At 36.5% G+C, this 14,698-nt stretch overlaps 1 protein-coding gene across 3 annotated transcripts in view; it reads right to left on the minus strand.

The window, feature by feature from the left end:
* SCEL (sciellin) overlaps positions 1-14,698 on the minus strand; it is a 301,422-nt gene that overhangs the window by 21,334 nt on the left and 265,390 nt on the right. For all 3 annotated transcript variants that reach the window (XM_078070236.1, XM_078070235.1, XM_036066939.2), the window contains 7 exons: positions 12,904-12,963; positions 12,200-12,259; positions 11,251-11,310; positions 8,901-8,963; positions 4,848-4,907; positions 4,645-4,704; positions 4,444-4,500 (listed from right to left, as the gene is read on the minus strand). In XM_078070236.1, coding sequence (XP_077926362.1) covers positions 4,444-4,500; positions 4,645-4,704; positions 4,848-4,907; positions 8,901-8,963; positions 11,251-11,310; positions 12,200-12,259; positions 12,904-12,963 — 420 coding nt within the window. The remainder of the gene's footprint in view (positions 1-4,443; positions 4,501-4,644; positions 4,705-4,847; positions 4,908-8,900; positions 8,964-11,250; positions 11,311-12,199; positions 12,260-12,903; positions 12,964-14,698) is intronic.

The raw sequence follows: 14,698 nt of genomic DNA on the forward strand, positions 1-14,698 counted from the left end.
CAAAATTTGGGGAAGGGGGAATGAGTCATCTGTTATGTAGAGTCATAGCACAACTTTTGAATATAAGCTATTTATCCAATAAGCCAATAAATGTAATTTAAGCCAATAAATATACAATATAAGCCAATAAATGTAATTTATTTTCCACTGTCCCATTAAGGAATATAACACTCCCTTACAGAGCAGATTAAGAAAAAAAATAGGTATTACTATGTCTGCTATTATGTAACTTTTCTCAAGATAAGTGCTGCATGAGAGAAAGTTAACAGCTCACTCACCATTGCTCTTCCTCTCTCATGAGGGTGTGGGAGGTATTTATTAAAAGCTGCAATATGTTTCTCTCTCTACAGCTTACTTAAATTGCTTTTGTAGAGTATCAAACACATTTGCAAAATTAAGAGCCTCCATATAAAAAGTTTACTATGGCACTTCTTTTGTGCCAAGAACTAAATCTTAGGCATTAAGCTTTAGTTCAGAAGGAATATTTGGCTCTCTGAAAGTACAGAATACTGGTATAATTCTTCAGCTCTGTTGACATGGCAAAATGGGCCCAGATTTGTATATCTTTATAGTTCTTTTCAATGAGAGAGTCTTAAATATTTTCTATTAAATAAATTAACAGGTCCATAGAGAAATTGGACAATGTAGGTATTTTAAATATAAGATGTAACCAAGGATTTTAGTGGCTCTAATTCACCATGGTTGATTGAGATTCTGTCATTAGCAAGAGATAGTCATTGGCTTAAGCAAGCAGACCAGTCATAAGATATCAGATTTCTTCAATCTGGTTTCACTCCTGGGGGCTCAGAATGTTAGAGCTGGAAAGCAGTAAACTTTACTAGCTGGATGATCAAAGGTCCTTGATTAGTTTGAGATTTTAGCCTTTGATTCACAAAGTATTTGTTAAGCACCTAATATGGGCCAGGCATTATGTTCTGCATTGTAAATAAAGAAGTGAATAAGACAGACCCAATCCTTACCCTCAAAAATCTTACATTTGGGGAAAGATGATTAAATAATAATTCCCCCATGAGACAAATGCTATGGGACAGGGTCAGAGAGCTTGAGAATGTCCAGAAGAAGCACCTGATGCAGATGTGGTGGGTCCAGGGGACCTCCTAGAGCTAAGTAAGAGACAGCTATTTTGAGACCTAAGGGATAAGTAGAAGTTATCAACGCAATACAGATGAAAGATGAGTGGGTTTGCTTGTAGGGGGAGCATCATGGGAGGTGGGAGGGGAAGCCTGTGGAGGCAGGATAAGGTAGGCTTTGGAAACCATGTTAAGGAGTATGGTCATTGTCCAATGGCAATGGAAAGCCACAGGAAGATTTGTTCAGAATGACGTGATCAGATTTCTGTTTGAGGAAGGTCACTCTATACTGTGGCCGATGGACTGAAGAACAGGAGGCAAGACTGGCAGCAGAGGGACCAATTAGAAGACAGAATTATAGGGGCTCCTGGGTGGTTCAGTAGTTAAGCGTCTGCCTTCTGCTCAGGTCATGGTCCCAGGGTCCTGGGATCGAGCCCCGCATTGGGCTCCCTGCTCAGCGGGGAGCCTGCTTCTCCCTCTCCCACTCCCCCTGCTTGTGTTCCCTCTCTCGCTGTGTCTCTCTCTGTCAAATAAATAAATAAAATCTTAAAAAAAAAAAAGAAGAAGACAATTATAATCTAGTTACGGTAGTATCGGGGAAGATGAAATGTCTTAGTTCCTGAGATAGAAGCCTCCAAAGTGACCTACTGATTATGTGGGGAATGAAGCACTGGAAAGAGTCAAGGTTACCCCTCCCCCCAGCTTTCTTTCTTGAGTAGAAATATGAGCAATCTGCATCAGGAAGATAGGAAGAACCTCTTGTCTTGTTGGAATACTAGAACTTGGAGGTGTATGTCTTAGCCAATAGGAAGCCCTTAAAATTATGGAAGTATAATAATGTAAATAGTTCAGAATATTTTTTCTACTTCAGATGAAGGATGCCTTTTCTAACTGTACAGGCCTAAGTGGCACGAGCTATTTTTCAATCTTCAATTGGGAGCAGCAGTTTATGGGCTGCCGATAATTGAATGTCTTCCTTTTATGTTGGTTCGTGAAAATGTGAAACTGTCACTGCTAAAAGCCATGCAGTTTCTCCCTGAATAAATGAAAATTCTGTGCACATCTGCATTTGTTCAGGTTGTTGTGTTCCTAGAAGGAGCTCAGGGACACCTGCTTACATTCTGATCGATGACCAAAGTTTATTCTGCCTCTAACTGTGAATTAAATATACAGCTGCTAGAAATGTCAGCAAAGTCACATAAAAAGGATTCTGATTCACTGCTGTTCTACTATTAAATAATCAGTGCTCCTGTCACATTGAATTGAATGTAAAACAGCCTGTGGCTGTTATTCCTCTGGGAAATCCTTTCAAATGCCCCCTCTTTATCCCCCATTAAAATCAAGTGGGCAGGGTAGATACATTATATTACAGGTGGCTGAACCAATTGAATGAAGTCACTTTTTTCAAATAAGCAGCTTTCCTGTTTGTTCTGCTCTAGTTCTTGAACAACCTGGCTGATTATCATTAAATCTGGTGTCACCCCTAAAGAACAATCAGACACTGCCTAGGTTTAGATTCATGGATCAAGCTGCTGTCTGAAAGCAACATGATGGCCAATGTTTTTAAATTTCCTTTTTTTAGGAATCTCACCCTTATAAGGAAAATGTCTTCTTTCTATAGAAATTGTTTTAGAAGTTGCCAAAATACAAACTACCTTTTTATAAAATTAGCGTCTTCTAATAAACAAAAGGCAGAAAAGTTGCCATCCTCTGTCAACAAAGCACATTTGCCAGAGAGAAGGAGGGAAGGAAGGGAAAGTGAGAAAAAGGGGAAAGTGTGAGTGTGCATGCTCACATGCGTGTGTGTGTGTGTGAGAAAGAGAGAGAGAGACAGAGACAGAGACAGAAGTGCATTTTGTGGAATCAGCCACGGAGGGAAGAGTTGGCCACAGTAACCACTGTTAGTGATTCCACATGTGGTTCGTAAACCTAACCCTTCCTACGTGGTAGGGAAACTCCTCATACTGCTACTAATGAAAAGAAAAATCTGTCCCCACCAAAACCACTAAAGAAATGGTTTTACTTAACAAAGATATTTCCATACAATTCTCAGTGGCAGGGTCGACAGCAAAAGTGTGTTGTCATTTCAGCTATTAGGAAATCTCTAGGAAACAACTACTTTTCTCCCCTCCCTGTCACTTTAGTGATAATTTTCTAGAATAAATGTTTCTAATTGTAGTCCTTTGGCTGCAGGGTGGGAGGGGTCCTTAGAAGGGAAGAGACTGTGGGGAGTATGAAGGGTGGGAAGAAGAGGGGAGTCTGAACTGTTTTAGCCAGAGATTTTTTGTTTTTCTTCTATTTAGTGACATCAGAAGGGCTTCAGTTTAGATCTGGGATGGGTTTTCTTTCTTAATAAGGTCATTGAATGTCTTTGGGCTATAGTTTCCTCTTCTGTAAGACAGGGTGTGTGAATATATTTCGCATGGGGTAGCTGTAAGGATTAAATGTATAGAAATTGCCAGTCACACCAGAGGTGTTGATAAATGCTACTCTCAGTAGGACGGCTCTTCGAGCGCCTTTGTGCCCGCCTGCTCCAAAGATCCCAGCAGCACAGTGATAAAAACATACAAACAGAAACAGCAAAATCATGCACTAATGTAGACAACAAACTAGGAGATATAAGAGCTGGGCCAATGAGTGTACTACACGGTCTTCTTTCTCCTAGCGGGTCCGTAGCACTTCTCCACATGTTAACTTGCTTTCTTGATCTTAGAATATTGAGACTATGGTTCTCAGCTCTATGTTTATCATGATAACATTGCAGGTCAACAGGACAATTTGAATTGCTAATATAATGCACTCTGGTGCATTATCTATTATTACCTTATTGTTTATTAATAAAGCCCTTTAGGCAAAAGGTATCACATAAAGGTAGTAAATCATAAGATATTTGCAGAACTCAAAATGGAAGTTCAGGGGTAAAATCAGCTGTAATATTTTGTGAGCCCACACAAGCTGTGGATCTGTGATTTTGAGGACCCTAAATATCCTCTTTGCTGCTCTATAGTCATCTATATAAGCCACCAGTTTGGTTCAATTTCTTGAGATACTTTTTCTTCTTATTTGATTGCACTCAGTTTTCATGTCAGCCCTGACACTCCATTTGTTACAGACAATGAACACTAAGTTGTCTTACTGCAAATAAAAAGTACAGAACTGAGTCAGTAGTGCTTTGGTTGTTGATTCCAGAAGAATGCAACATGTTTCCTTGCTGACAGGAGACCCATGAGTTATACTTGCGTCTTCGTTTGAACACTAAAGAAGAAGAAAAGGCTTCTTTGAGAGAGAAGGAAACAAAATTCCTAACTAGAACCTTGAGACCACATCAAGATAGTTAGGCAAAGTCATTTACCGCTCAGGGTTTCTGAGAGCTGAAGATTTCACTTTAACGAGATTGTCCAAGCCTTCACTGTTCGAAAGAGGAGGGAAAAAAAAGTTCAGATTAGGGATAGGTTTTTGGTTGGGCTAGGTCAATAAAGCGACATTATAAATCCACTCCACCCAGGGGCGACAGGCAGATGAAAACATGAAATGACTGCTTTTATCTGATTACCCCTGACTGCTTCTGGTCACTGCAGGATTCACTTTGATGAGGTTATCCAGATCCTGGTTTCTTTAAATAGAAAAATAAAAGAAGAGCAGGTTAATGATAAAGTTCTTTTGGCAGGAGGATTCAGGTTACAAATCTGCTTGAAATAATAATAAGACAAAACGTTCTCCCTGACCAAAGCACAAAAATGAATATAGTTCTATTACCTCTGGTTGTTGGTGAGAGTTTCAGGATTCACTCTGATGAGCTTATCAAGATCTTGATTTCTTTAAGTGAAAAAAAAAAAATTAAAGCAGCTTGTGTTAGAGATAATGCAGGTTCAAGTTGGTTGGAATTAGAAGAAAGGATTAGCTACCTTATCACTTAGTATGATACATACTGGTTGGGCACAGCACAGCCTTGAAATAAGTTTCCTAGCTTTAGGGGGGACATATTTTGCTGGATTGGAAGAGAAGCTGCTCTGACTTAACATACTTCAAAGCCAGAGCACATCCACGGGGGCACACCGGCAGGCGTTCACAGCAAACGTCTGGTGATTAACAACTTTGCACTCTGCAGTGTTTTAACATTATGGACATACACTCTGATTTTCATGTCCTTTTCCTTGTTATTTTTAAGATCATATTCACCAACTGAAGATATTTTTTTTAATAAGCTCTAAAATTGGAATTATACTTAGCCTAAGGCTTGGCATGGAGAATTCCAGCAATCCATTAAATTGGTGACTTTTCTTTCCTTTACAATAAATAAAAAGCTGAATTAAACGCAGCTGTTCATGGTCAAATGACTTACAGACTCTGAAGACTTCCTATTGGAAGCCCCACCAGTTTCTTTTCTCAGTCACAAACAGTATTTCTTCCCACATAGTTTGCTGCCATTCACTGCCTCAGTGTAATACCTTGTTTTAAGGGCTAGCAAGTGATGATTCTTCAAAGTGCTCCTTTAAACCCCTTTTTAATATTTATTCAGAGAAATAAGATAGTCTGTCATGGCAAGAAATTGCAGGACTGAGAACACCTGCTTTTCAGTACCATCTTGGACAACAACCTGCCTGTCTTCCCTACACCCCAACAGCAGTCCTTTTTCCTTATAGAAAAGTAAGAGACATTTTGCCTGTCAAAAAGATTGAAACAAGGTTAAGGACTGAAGGGGAGCCATTTAGAGCTTCATCACCAAAAAGTTCTAAGAAAAGGTCTGCATTTCCCTCCCCCAGTCCTAATCCCATAGAATGTGCTTCCCAGCTTCTGGCTTCACTCAGTTCCTTCTTTCCATCATCATTCTCAGATTTTCATGGTAGACAGAAAGCCGCTAATTGAATTTTCACTGTTTTGAATTATCTCCAATAATAGTATTCGCAATTAAAGATAATCAATTGATGTCTCCAATACTATTAAAGGAATGATTAACATATGACAGCTATCCAAAATATAATTTCCTTGCATGAACTGATTGCAAATCTGTTATAAAGCTCAACTGTGCCTAAAAGACAATAATCTCTAAAGTGAGGTTATTGTACACTTTAAACTAATGTAAGACTGTATGTTAACTACACTGGAATTAAAATAAAATAAAATAAAATAAAATTAAATTAAATTAAATTAAATTAAAGTGAGGTTAATTTTACATATTAGAGGAAAAATACAAAGAATAAAACTTTGTAGAGGAGATAATAAATTCAAAGGCCACAGTCTTTTAACGTATAAATTAATCACAATATTTCTTAGTGTAACTACATATAATATTTGTGTACCAGCATAATTAGAGTAAGCTGCACACACAACCATGAGAACTTGCATTTTTCACTGTTCTGATGAGCACAGAAAATCTGATTTATCCAATAGCCTAGAACAGTGATATTCAAATTACTGTTTCATAAAGCCCATTAAGAAATACATTTTGTATCACAGCCCAATACTCTCTTTTCAGACAGACAGACATAAGCAAACACAAATTTCATTAAATAATACCTTACTACATAAGAACTCTCATATTTTCCATTCTAATTAATTTTATTTAATTGGGAAAAATACTGATTGCCACTCACTACGTTAATTACAAGACCCTTTAATGGGTTTTGACCCACAGTTCGAGAAATCCTAGCTTAGAAAATATAGAAATGTATGCTATATTCTACCACTACTCCTAAAAAGACAGCACGGTGTTTTTAACAAAACAAGGATCTTGGTATCAGTTCTGAATTGCCTTGATTGATAGCATCATGCAGTTTATCTCAATGAATTGAAACTAACAAATTTATACACCTTTTTTTTAGGCCCTGGATCCCTGCACACACAGGAATCTTATATCTAAAGTTTATCCAGGAAAAATGTAACTCTTCCTACTCAAGTGACTGCTTTCATTTGTTTTTGCTTTAAGGATGTAGGAAAGAGATGTATTAGAATATTTAGCTATTATTACCTCCATGTAGTTGAAGAGCTATAAAGTTTTGCAGTCATTTGCACATTTGTGCCATTGTCATCTATGAAGTCATATTTCAAGGGACCCTGTGGAGCAGTAAAGGACACTTCCTGGCTGTTCCATGGCAAAAGCAACAATCCTAGCTTTATAAGCCTCCACTATTTCTGGAGGTACTTAATTAACTTTCATTTACTTTTATTTTTTTAAATTTTTTTTATTGAAGTATAGTTGACATATTAGTTTCAGGTATACAACAGTGATTTGACAATTCTGTACATTATGAAATGCTCGCCACAATAAGTGTAGTTACCATCTGTCACCATACAAAGTAATAATCTTACTAAAAATGAACAGAGGACCTAAAAGGCTATTTTTCCAAAGACGACATCAAGATAACTTTCATTTAAGATCAAAGTTCGTGTGCTGTGATTTCAAGAACAGGAGTTGGTCTGGGAGTTAGAAAAAGTCACAGGAGACTATGAGATTTTTGCCCCTGGCCTCAACATTCTCATCTGTAAAATGAGGAGACTGGACCATTTCTAAGAATCTGCCTATCCCTAGGAATCTATGAATATGAACTTGATTGCCTGTCATGTTTATTAAATTAGCTAGTCAATGTCTCTTTTTCTTTTTAAATGCAATGTCCTGACAATGCATTCTACATTCAGCAAGCAGAACATGAGTGTTCCAAAATGTAATATATTAAATTGACAACCTATTATTCTCTTGGAGTAACATCTCTGTGCCCCCAGTACATAATTAGCTTTAATCTATGATAATTGCCTGCTGTTAATAAGATTGAGTATGTCTACTGAATTCTCTTTTTGGCCTCCATGGCCTATAATTATACCTAATGTGCAACTAATGATACCTGGTTGTGAGCTTCAAACCCAGTAGGTGCTCAGTAATTATTCACTGCCTAGCAGATCAAGAACTACTACCAGTCTTCTACCAGTTTTCTCTGTGATCCTGGTCAGATCACTCAATCTTTGTGAGTCTGTTTCCTCTTCTGGAAATGGAATAGGTTTGACTGGAACAGTGGTTTTCAAAATTATTCAAACTAACAGGTCTGGGAGTTCTCTCAGGTTCCTTCCTTCATCTCTAAGATTTTGCACTTTTATATGTACCAACTAAATTCAATAAGGGAAATCATGAGAACATTCTTAAGAGATATGTGTGTGTGTGTGTGTGTGTGTGTGTGTGTGTAATCCCTTATATATAACATATATAATTCCCATATAAATGGGAGTAGTGTGTAACAGTATAAAAATCCTCATATAATCAGAGGCAAAGGTGAGTTTTATCATCTTACAGATACTACCTAAAGAAATAACAAATTTTAGGTCCCTAACTTTGCTGGGAGCATCAAACCATCTAAGAAACAATATACCTCATAAAATTTCCACTGACTACCAGAGAACACTCTTTAAAAATGAAGTACATGGTATTGCTGATGATGAATCTAATAAAGCATTCTAGGTCTTTTTAAAAACTATTATTAATACATTTTCATCAGTTCCAGAGAAAAGGTATTAACATCAATACTACAAAGAAAAAACAAATATAGCACATAGACCAGCTATGTTCCTACGCCAGTCACTCCCTTCAATTGCTTTACTTGAGGCCAAAAGAAGTGAAGTCACTACCAAATTATTTCCTCCAGCTATCGCTCTTTCTTGCTAGTAACAGATAGACATTTATTTCCGGGAACATATAAAAATTGTGACGGCTTTTCAAGACCTATATTCAGTTTGCCCACAGAATGACTGTAAACCATTTATGTTTGTATTGTACTTAAAGAGGAAAAAAACAAAACAGAACAAATAACATCTTTCTCTTACCCAGCCATGTTTTTGACAGCTTTGGGGCGCACATTAATAAGTTCATCAAGACCTTCTTTCCTGCTAAAACGAAATAAAATAAAAGTTCAAATTCAGCTGGAACTCTGCAAATTTTATGGCTGACATTTTTTTCTTTTGACACATGTGGATCATACAATGGGATCCTAGATAACAAGTAATGTTTACCAAGTTTCTACTTTACAAAGTTTTTAAAAATCCTCAAAACAACCTACTGAGGTAGATATTACCATCCTCCCCTTACAAATAAGAAATAGAGCTTCATGGAAGTTAAGCCTCTCTTTGGGGGCAGGTAGGAAGAAATAACAGAGGATGAACCAGGTTCGGAACCATAGCAACTGGACCCTCACGCTCCTTCCCACTATCATCCTCCCTCTATGTTCACGGTAATTCCTTATATCTGCACCATGCTTTTTACCATCATCACAGTAATCCTGAGAGAGGTACCTTGGAGTTACTCTCTCATGCTTTTCTTGACCTTTGACCCCAGATATAATGAGTCTTAACTACTCAAGAAGACAGAAATATATTCAATGTCATGCGAAAATATTATGGTCAAGTATAAGAATGCTATGCCACCAATTTTCTCGAGTCATTTAAAAACTAATCCTTGGGTTTGTGAAGGAGTAGAAAGTCAATATTCTTTGTTTTATTCAGTTTTATGAACTAACGATTAACTATAAATTTACAGTAATGACCTAGTTATGCTATGATTGTATCAAAATGGATTTCTCAAGTAGTAATTATACAGAATTCGCTTCAATATTGTAATGAAATAAATTGAAACAATGAAAAAAGAAGAGTCTATCCAGCATCACTACACATCAACAAATCAATTTGTTCTCATTTTTTTCATGTCCCCTTTCAGAATGCCCTTAGCCAAATGATTAGTCTTATTTTTTGGCAGAAATTGGAGACTTGCTCAGGAGTCTTCAATAATCTTGATAAATCTACCTTGTGTTTGCTGAGGGAATGTGTTTGGATCCTAAAAAAATGATGCAAGTTGCAACAGCTGGTAAAATAAATTAAAATCAATAATAATCTGTACATTTTTTTCAACTTTAATATTACATTAAGAAATTATTGCTAACTTAAAACTTCGTCAGGGATGCCTAGGTGGCTCAGTCAGTTAAGCATCTGCCTTCAGCTTAGGTCATGATCCCAGGGTGCTGGGATCGAGCCCTGCATCGGGTTCCCTGCTCAGTGGAGAGCCTGCTTCTCCCTCTGCCTGCTGCTCCCCCTGCTTGTGCTCGCTCACTCTCTCTCTCTCTCTCTGACAAACAAATAAATAAAATCTTTAAAAAAAAAACCTTCATCATTACTTGAATTCTTTTTAGCCCTATGTAAAAGCAGATGGCTATGAATTCATATCTTATACAATTATGTATATATGAGAATTTAATTTAGTTTTATTCTTGTTTCTTTCAAGACAACCTCAAATTTAAATTGCTCTTAAGCTTTTTATTCTCCATATCACATTTTGTAGTAGAATTAGCATTTAGGATATTTTGGGAGGTTGTAACAAACAAGAGAAAAATATAAAATTGTTTGTCATTTCCAGGTATTCCTTGCTTCTCTCCCCTCCAAAAAATAACAAAAACAAAAGCAAGCAAACAAAACAACAAAACCTGGGACTTTTAAAAAACAGAGTATTTCCTGATTCCAAGGTATACAGGTAATATACATAACGTGAATGTGTAACATTGAGGCTACTCTAAGGTATTAATCAAATCACTTCAGAATCGCACTTCATGCAAGGCTAAATCAGAATAAGGAAGACTTTTGGTTTACATAAATTGCTTTTATTCTAAACACCCAAATAAGCAATCATAGCTCTAAAGAGACATTTCTATTACCACGCAATGGGCTCTCATACCAACACTAACCCCAAAGGCCTAAACAAGTTGCCTAATTTGATATACATTATCATTGGGCACTATGTTATATATCCTGAAGGGAAAAAGGCCAGAAAGGTTTGTATCACTTAAGGAATCTTTAGAATTAACTTGTAAACTAATTTTATCATGTATGTATCCTTTCATGTAAATTATTGCATCCTATTATGTTGAACTATTATGCTGAAATAGAATTATGTTGAAATCCCAAGCATGGAACACAAACCCCATACTGATAAGAGATATTTTAAGAAGTTCTTTATCCTCCATTAAAGCCCACAGCCCGGGAGCCCTGAGCAAGGACTTGAACACTAGGTTTATGACACAAAGCTGTTGGTTTTGCGTCCCATCACTGGTTGTCTCGATGGTAGAACAATGAATTACATTTTTTTTTTTAAGTTAAATAGAAAAAAACAGAAGAGTTCCATGAACCTCACCTTTGGTTAGTTCTGTTTGTTTCAGGAGACACTTTGATGAGGCTGTCAAGACTTTGGCCCCTTTAAAACATGGAAGAAATGATCAGATCAGTGGTTGATTTACATCATGTGGCTGCAAATATTAAAACCGAGAAACATTTTTTGTTATAAAAATATTTTGTTAGAAAATATTTATGAATACAGAGATCATCTCAAAGGATTGGAGTTTTCCAGTGCTGTGAATATATATTTTTGGACCTACCTACTGCTGCATAGAAATAATAAACAATAACCACCGGTTTTAGAAAATTCATGATGTGCCAGGCACTGTTCAAGTGATTTACGTGATTTATATAAGTGAATCCTCACATCAATTATTCAATATAGGAAGTATTACCATCCCATTTTCTCAAAGGGAAAAACTGAAACAGAAGGATTAAGTGAAAGCACAGTACTCTAACTCAAGAGCACTTGGCTCTTTCCATGATACCAACCATCGTGTTGGCACTTAGTAATTGCATTAGCACTGAAGTGACTAGACAGCACCTGGTCCAATTTCCTTACTGTGAGGACAAGGAAACAAGCCCCAAAAGGGGAAGTGGCCAATCGCATTTTGCACAGTTAGTGAGGGCAGAGCTAAGGCCTAGGCCCACATCTATGGTCTCCCATCTAGTTCTCTTTCCCCCCTCCTGTGCCATCCTCTGCTTAAGAAGAATAAACAAATCAATGAACATAAGTGTCTTGTCCATTCTTGGAAATCAACTGTGCATCTAATTAATCAAAGGTTATCTCCATTACATTAAGAATTAGTTGACCAAAATCTTCAACATTTTAGATATGAGGTCATGGAAGTCACATGACTTTTCTTGAGCTATTATTGAGCTGTCAATCTGCTAAAATGTTAATTTAATTATATTTTTAAGCATTGGTATGTATGAAACAAAAAAACCAGAAGCTTATTAAATCTTACCCTTGCATGCTTTTTCCTGTTCTTGGAACCACTTTGATGAGGTTATCAAGATCTTTGGAACTTAAAAACAAAAAACAAAAATGATAAGTAAAAATGGAATTAAATCAACTAAGTATTTATTTAAAAGATATATGTGCTCAAGATGAATTTTACTATTAAGTTTTGAGAAAAATCATACCAGTCTTTGTCCTTAATTTTTAAAGTACAAATTTTGACCTCCATACAAATCATCAATATATGGCTCAGATTCCTATTTACCCTCAAAATAAAACCATAACTTTAGGGCAATATTGAGTTTTTAAAAAATCAATTAGCAACTATGTAATGATTTGCCAAAAACTTTCACCTGCCCCCCAACAAGTATTCCATCTAACACTGTAGCTGTTACTAAACTGTATTTTGTTAATAATTTCCATTTATAGTGCCTTCTTGCTTTAAAGGGATTTTATATTCATTATTTCACTTGATGCTTACAACAACCAAGTGACAAAGGTAGACCAGACAGTTATAAATGATCCTCATTTTATAACTAAAGAAGCCTCAGCTCAGAGTGTTCTAGGGACTTGCTCAAAGGCAAGTAATGGGAAGTAATGGATTTCAGGGTTTCTGATTCCAACCCAAAGATTTTTTCCACACAGCTTTTTTGATGAGGGCCACAAATTGATGCAGGTGGGGAAGGAAGAAAGATAAGACATAATCTTCACCTTGCGTTACTTCTGTTTACTTCAAGAGTCACTTTAATGAGATTGTCAAGGCTCTGGCCCCTTTAAACATTGAAGAAAAATGATGACGTTAATGATAGATTAATACCAAATGAATAAAGCTATTTATTAAAACTCAGAAACAGGACAAACACTGAGATCATGCCAAAGAATGGAAGATTGTGAAAAGCGATGATGCAGAAGTATGTAGGGATTTATACATCTCTGAGACTCAATGAGACAGTATTTTAATCTTAGAGTCTTTAGGTCAGTTGCAAACACTGTACTGGGACTCTGTCTTGATTATGATTCATTTAATGCTATGCTCTAAACCTTTGCTAGGTGCACTGAACATTTTGTAGTAGTCTATATACGCATCTCATGGAACATTCCAGAAAGCATATCCTCTCTTAATATCAACCTCCAACATGCTGTGGGAATTTAAAATCAACTTTGGAGAATCCATATTTTGTAAAATTTACATTCATTAGCAGATTTTCTATTCACAACACTGGGTTAAGAATAATATACCAATTTGTTGAGGTCCATGTTATACAACCTGGTATCTGTGTCTGGTACTTATGTGTTCAAACTACAAATTTGGACTAGTTGTGTTGGCAACAAACAATAGGAAGATTAAAATCTATAGAGTTCTGAAATGTAAGCTGTATTTACTATAATAAAAAAACTCCACGTAGTCACTAAAAACATGCCAGTATTTTGTTGTTACCCTTGAATATATTCTGTTTCTGATCTTAATGGAATTTTGTTTTTCATATTGTTTCTATGTGTTTTCCACGAACACAGCACAAGCCAATGCCCCTCTGATCTACAGAGGATGCTACATGGGTAAAGGACATCTACAGAAGGTACACCCTGTTTCTCCATGCCCTGTGGTCCTACTAAGATTGTATCACAAAGTCTCTGAGGTTGCATCTATACAACATCAAAGATACAGATATTTGGAAGCAACCAGATGTTGACCCAAGTTTTTACTTGTATCCAGATGTCTGAGAATGTATATACCCAGGCTAAAAGCAGCAATAAAAAAATGCAGACCTTTTCCATGCAAAATGAAACAATTAACCCAACAGAGGCAACTATTCTATCCCAGAATACCCCTTGTTGATGTTTTTTTACCTCTTGTTAATTTTTGCCTAAATGAAGTATGTGAGATTTGAATGCCAGAGTCTGAGAAAAAAATTCCCAGAATTCTATTTCCAGATTTGAGTACTTAAAAAAAAATAACACAACAGTTAAGTATTGTAACCCCTCCCTTGTAATACTTTTGTTGATTCTGGAGTTCACTTTGATTATATTGCCAAGAACTTGATCTCTTTAAACATATTAAAGAATATATAAGTGGAAGGTTATTTAAATCTCAAAGTAAATAAAATCAATAAAGTGGAGTATGCTAATTAATGTAGTCATTTAAACTAGTATTTTGAGCTAAACTGTGAATTAATGCCTCATAGTATATATATCCTCAGTATTCATTCATTCTTTCAATCCACAAATATTTATGGAAACCTGTGAATAATACAGACATAGGCTTTGCCCTCATGAGGCTTGTATTCTAACATGGAAAGAGGCAGGCAACATACAATCAAACATATAAATGAATGTCACAATTCCAGATAACAATACATGCTCTGAAGAAAAGAAGGACTGCCTGGTGCCTGTGGTGCTGGGGCTGGAGGAGGGGGTGGTGACAATTACAGTCAATGGTCAGAAATGACAAGATGGGGGTAAAGCCAGTCCCAAAGTGGGAATAGCATATGCAGAACTCATAAGGTAA

Source organism: Halichoerus grypus, chromosome 4 (assembly GCF_964656455.1).
Source record: "Halichoerus grypus chromosome 4, mHalGry1.hap1.1, whole genome shotgun sequence".
NCBI lineage: Eukaryota > Metazoa > Chordata > Mammalia > Carnivora > Phocidae > Halichoerus > Halichoerus grypus.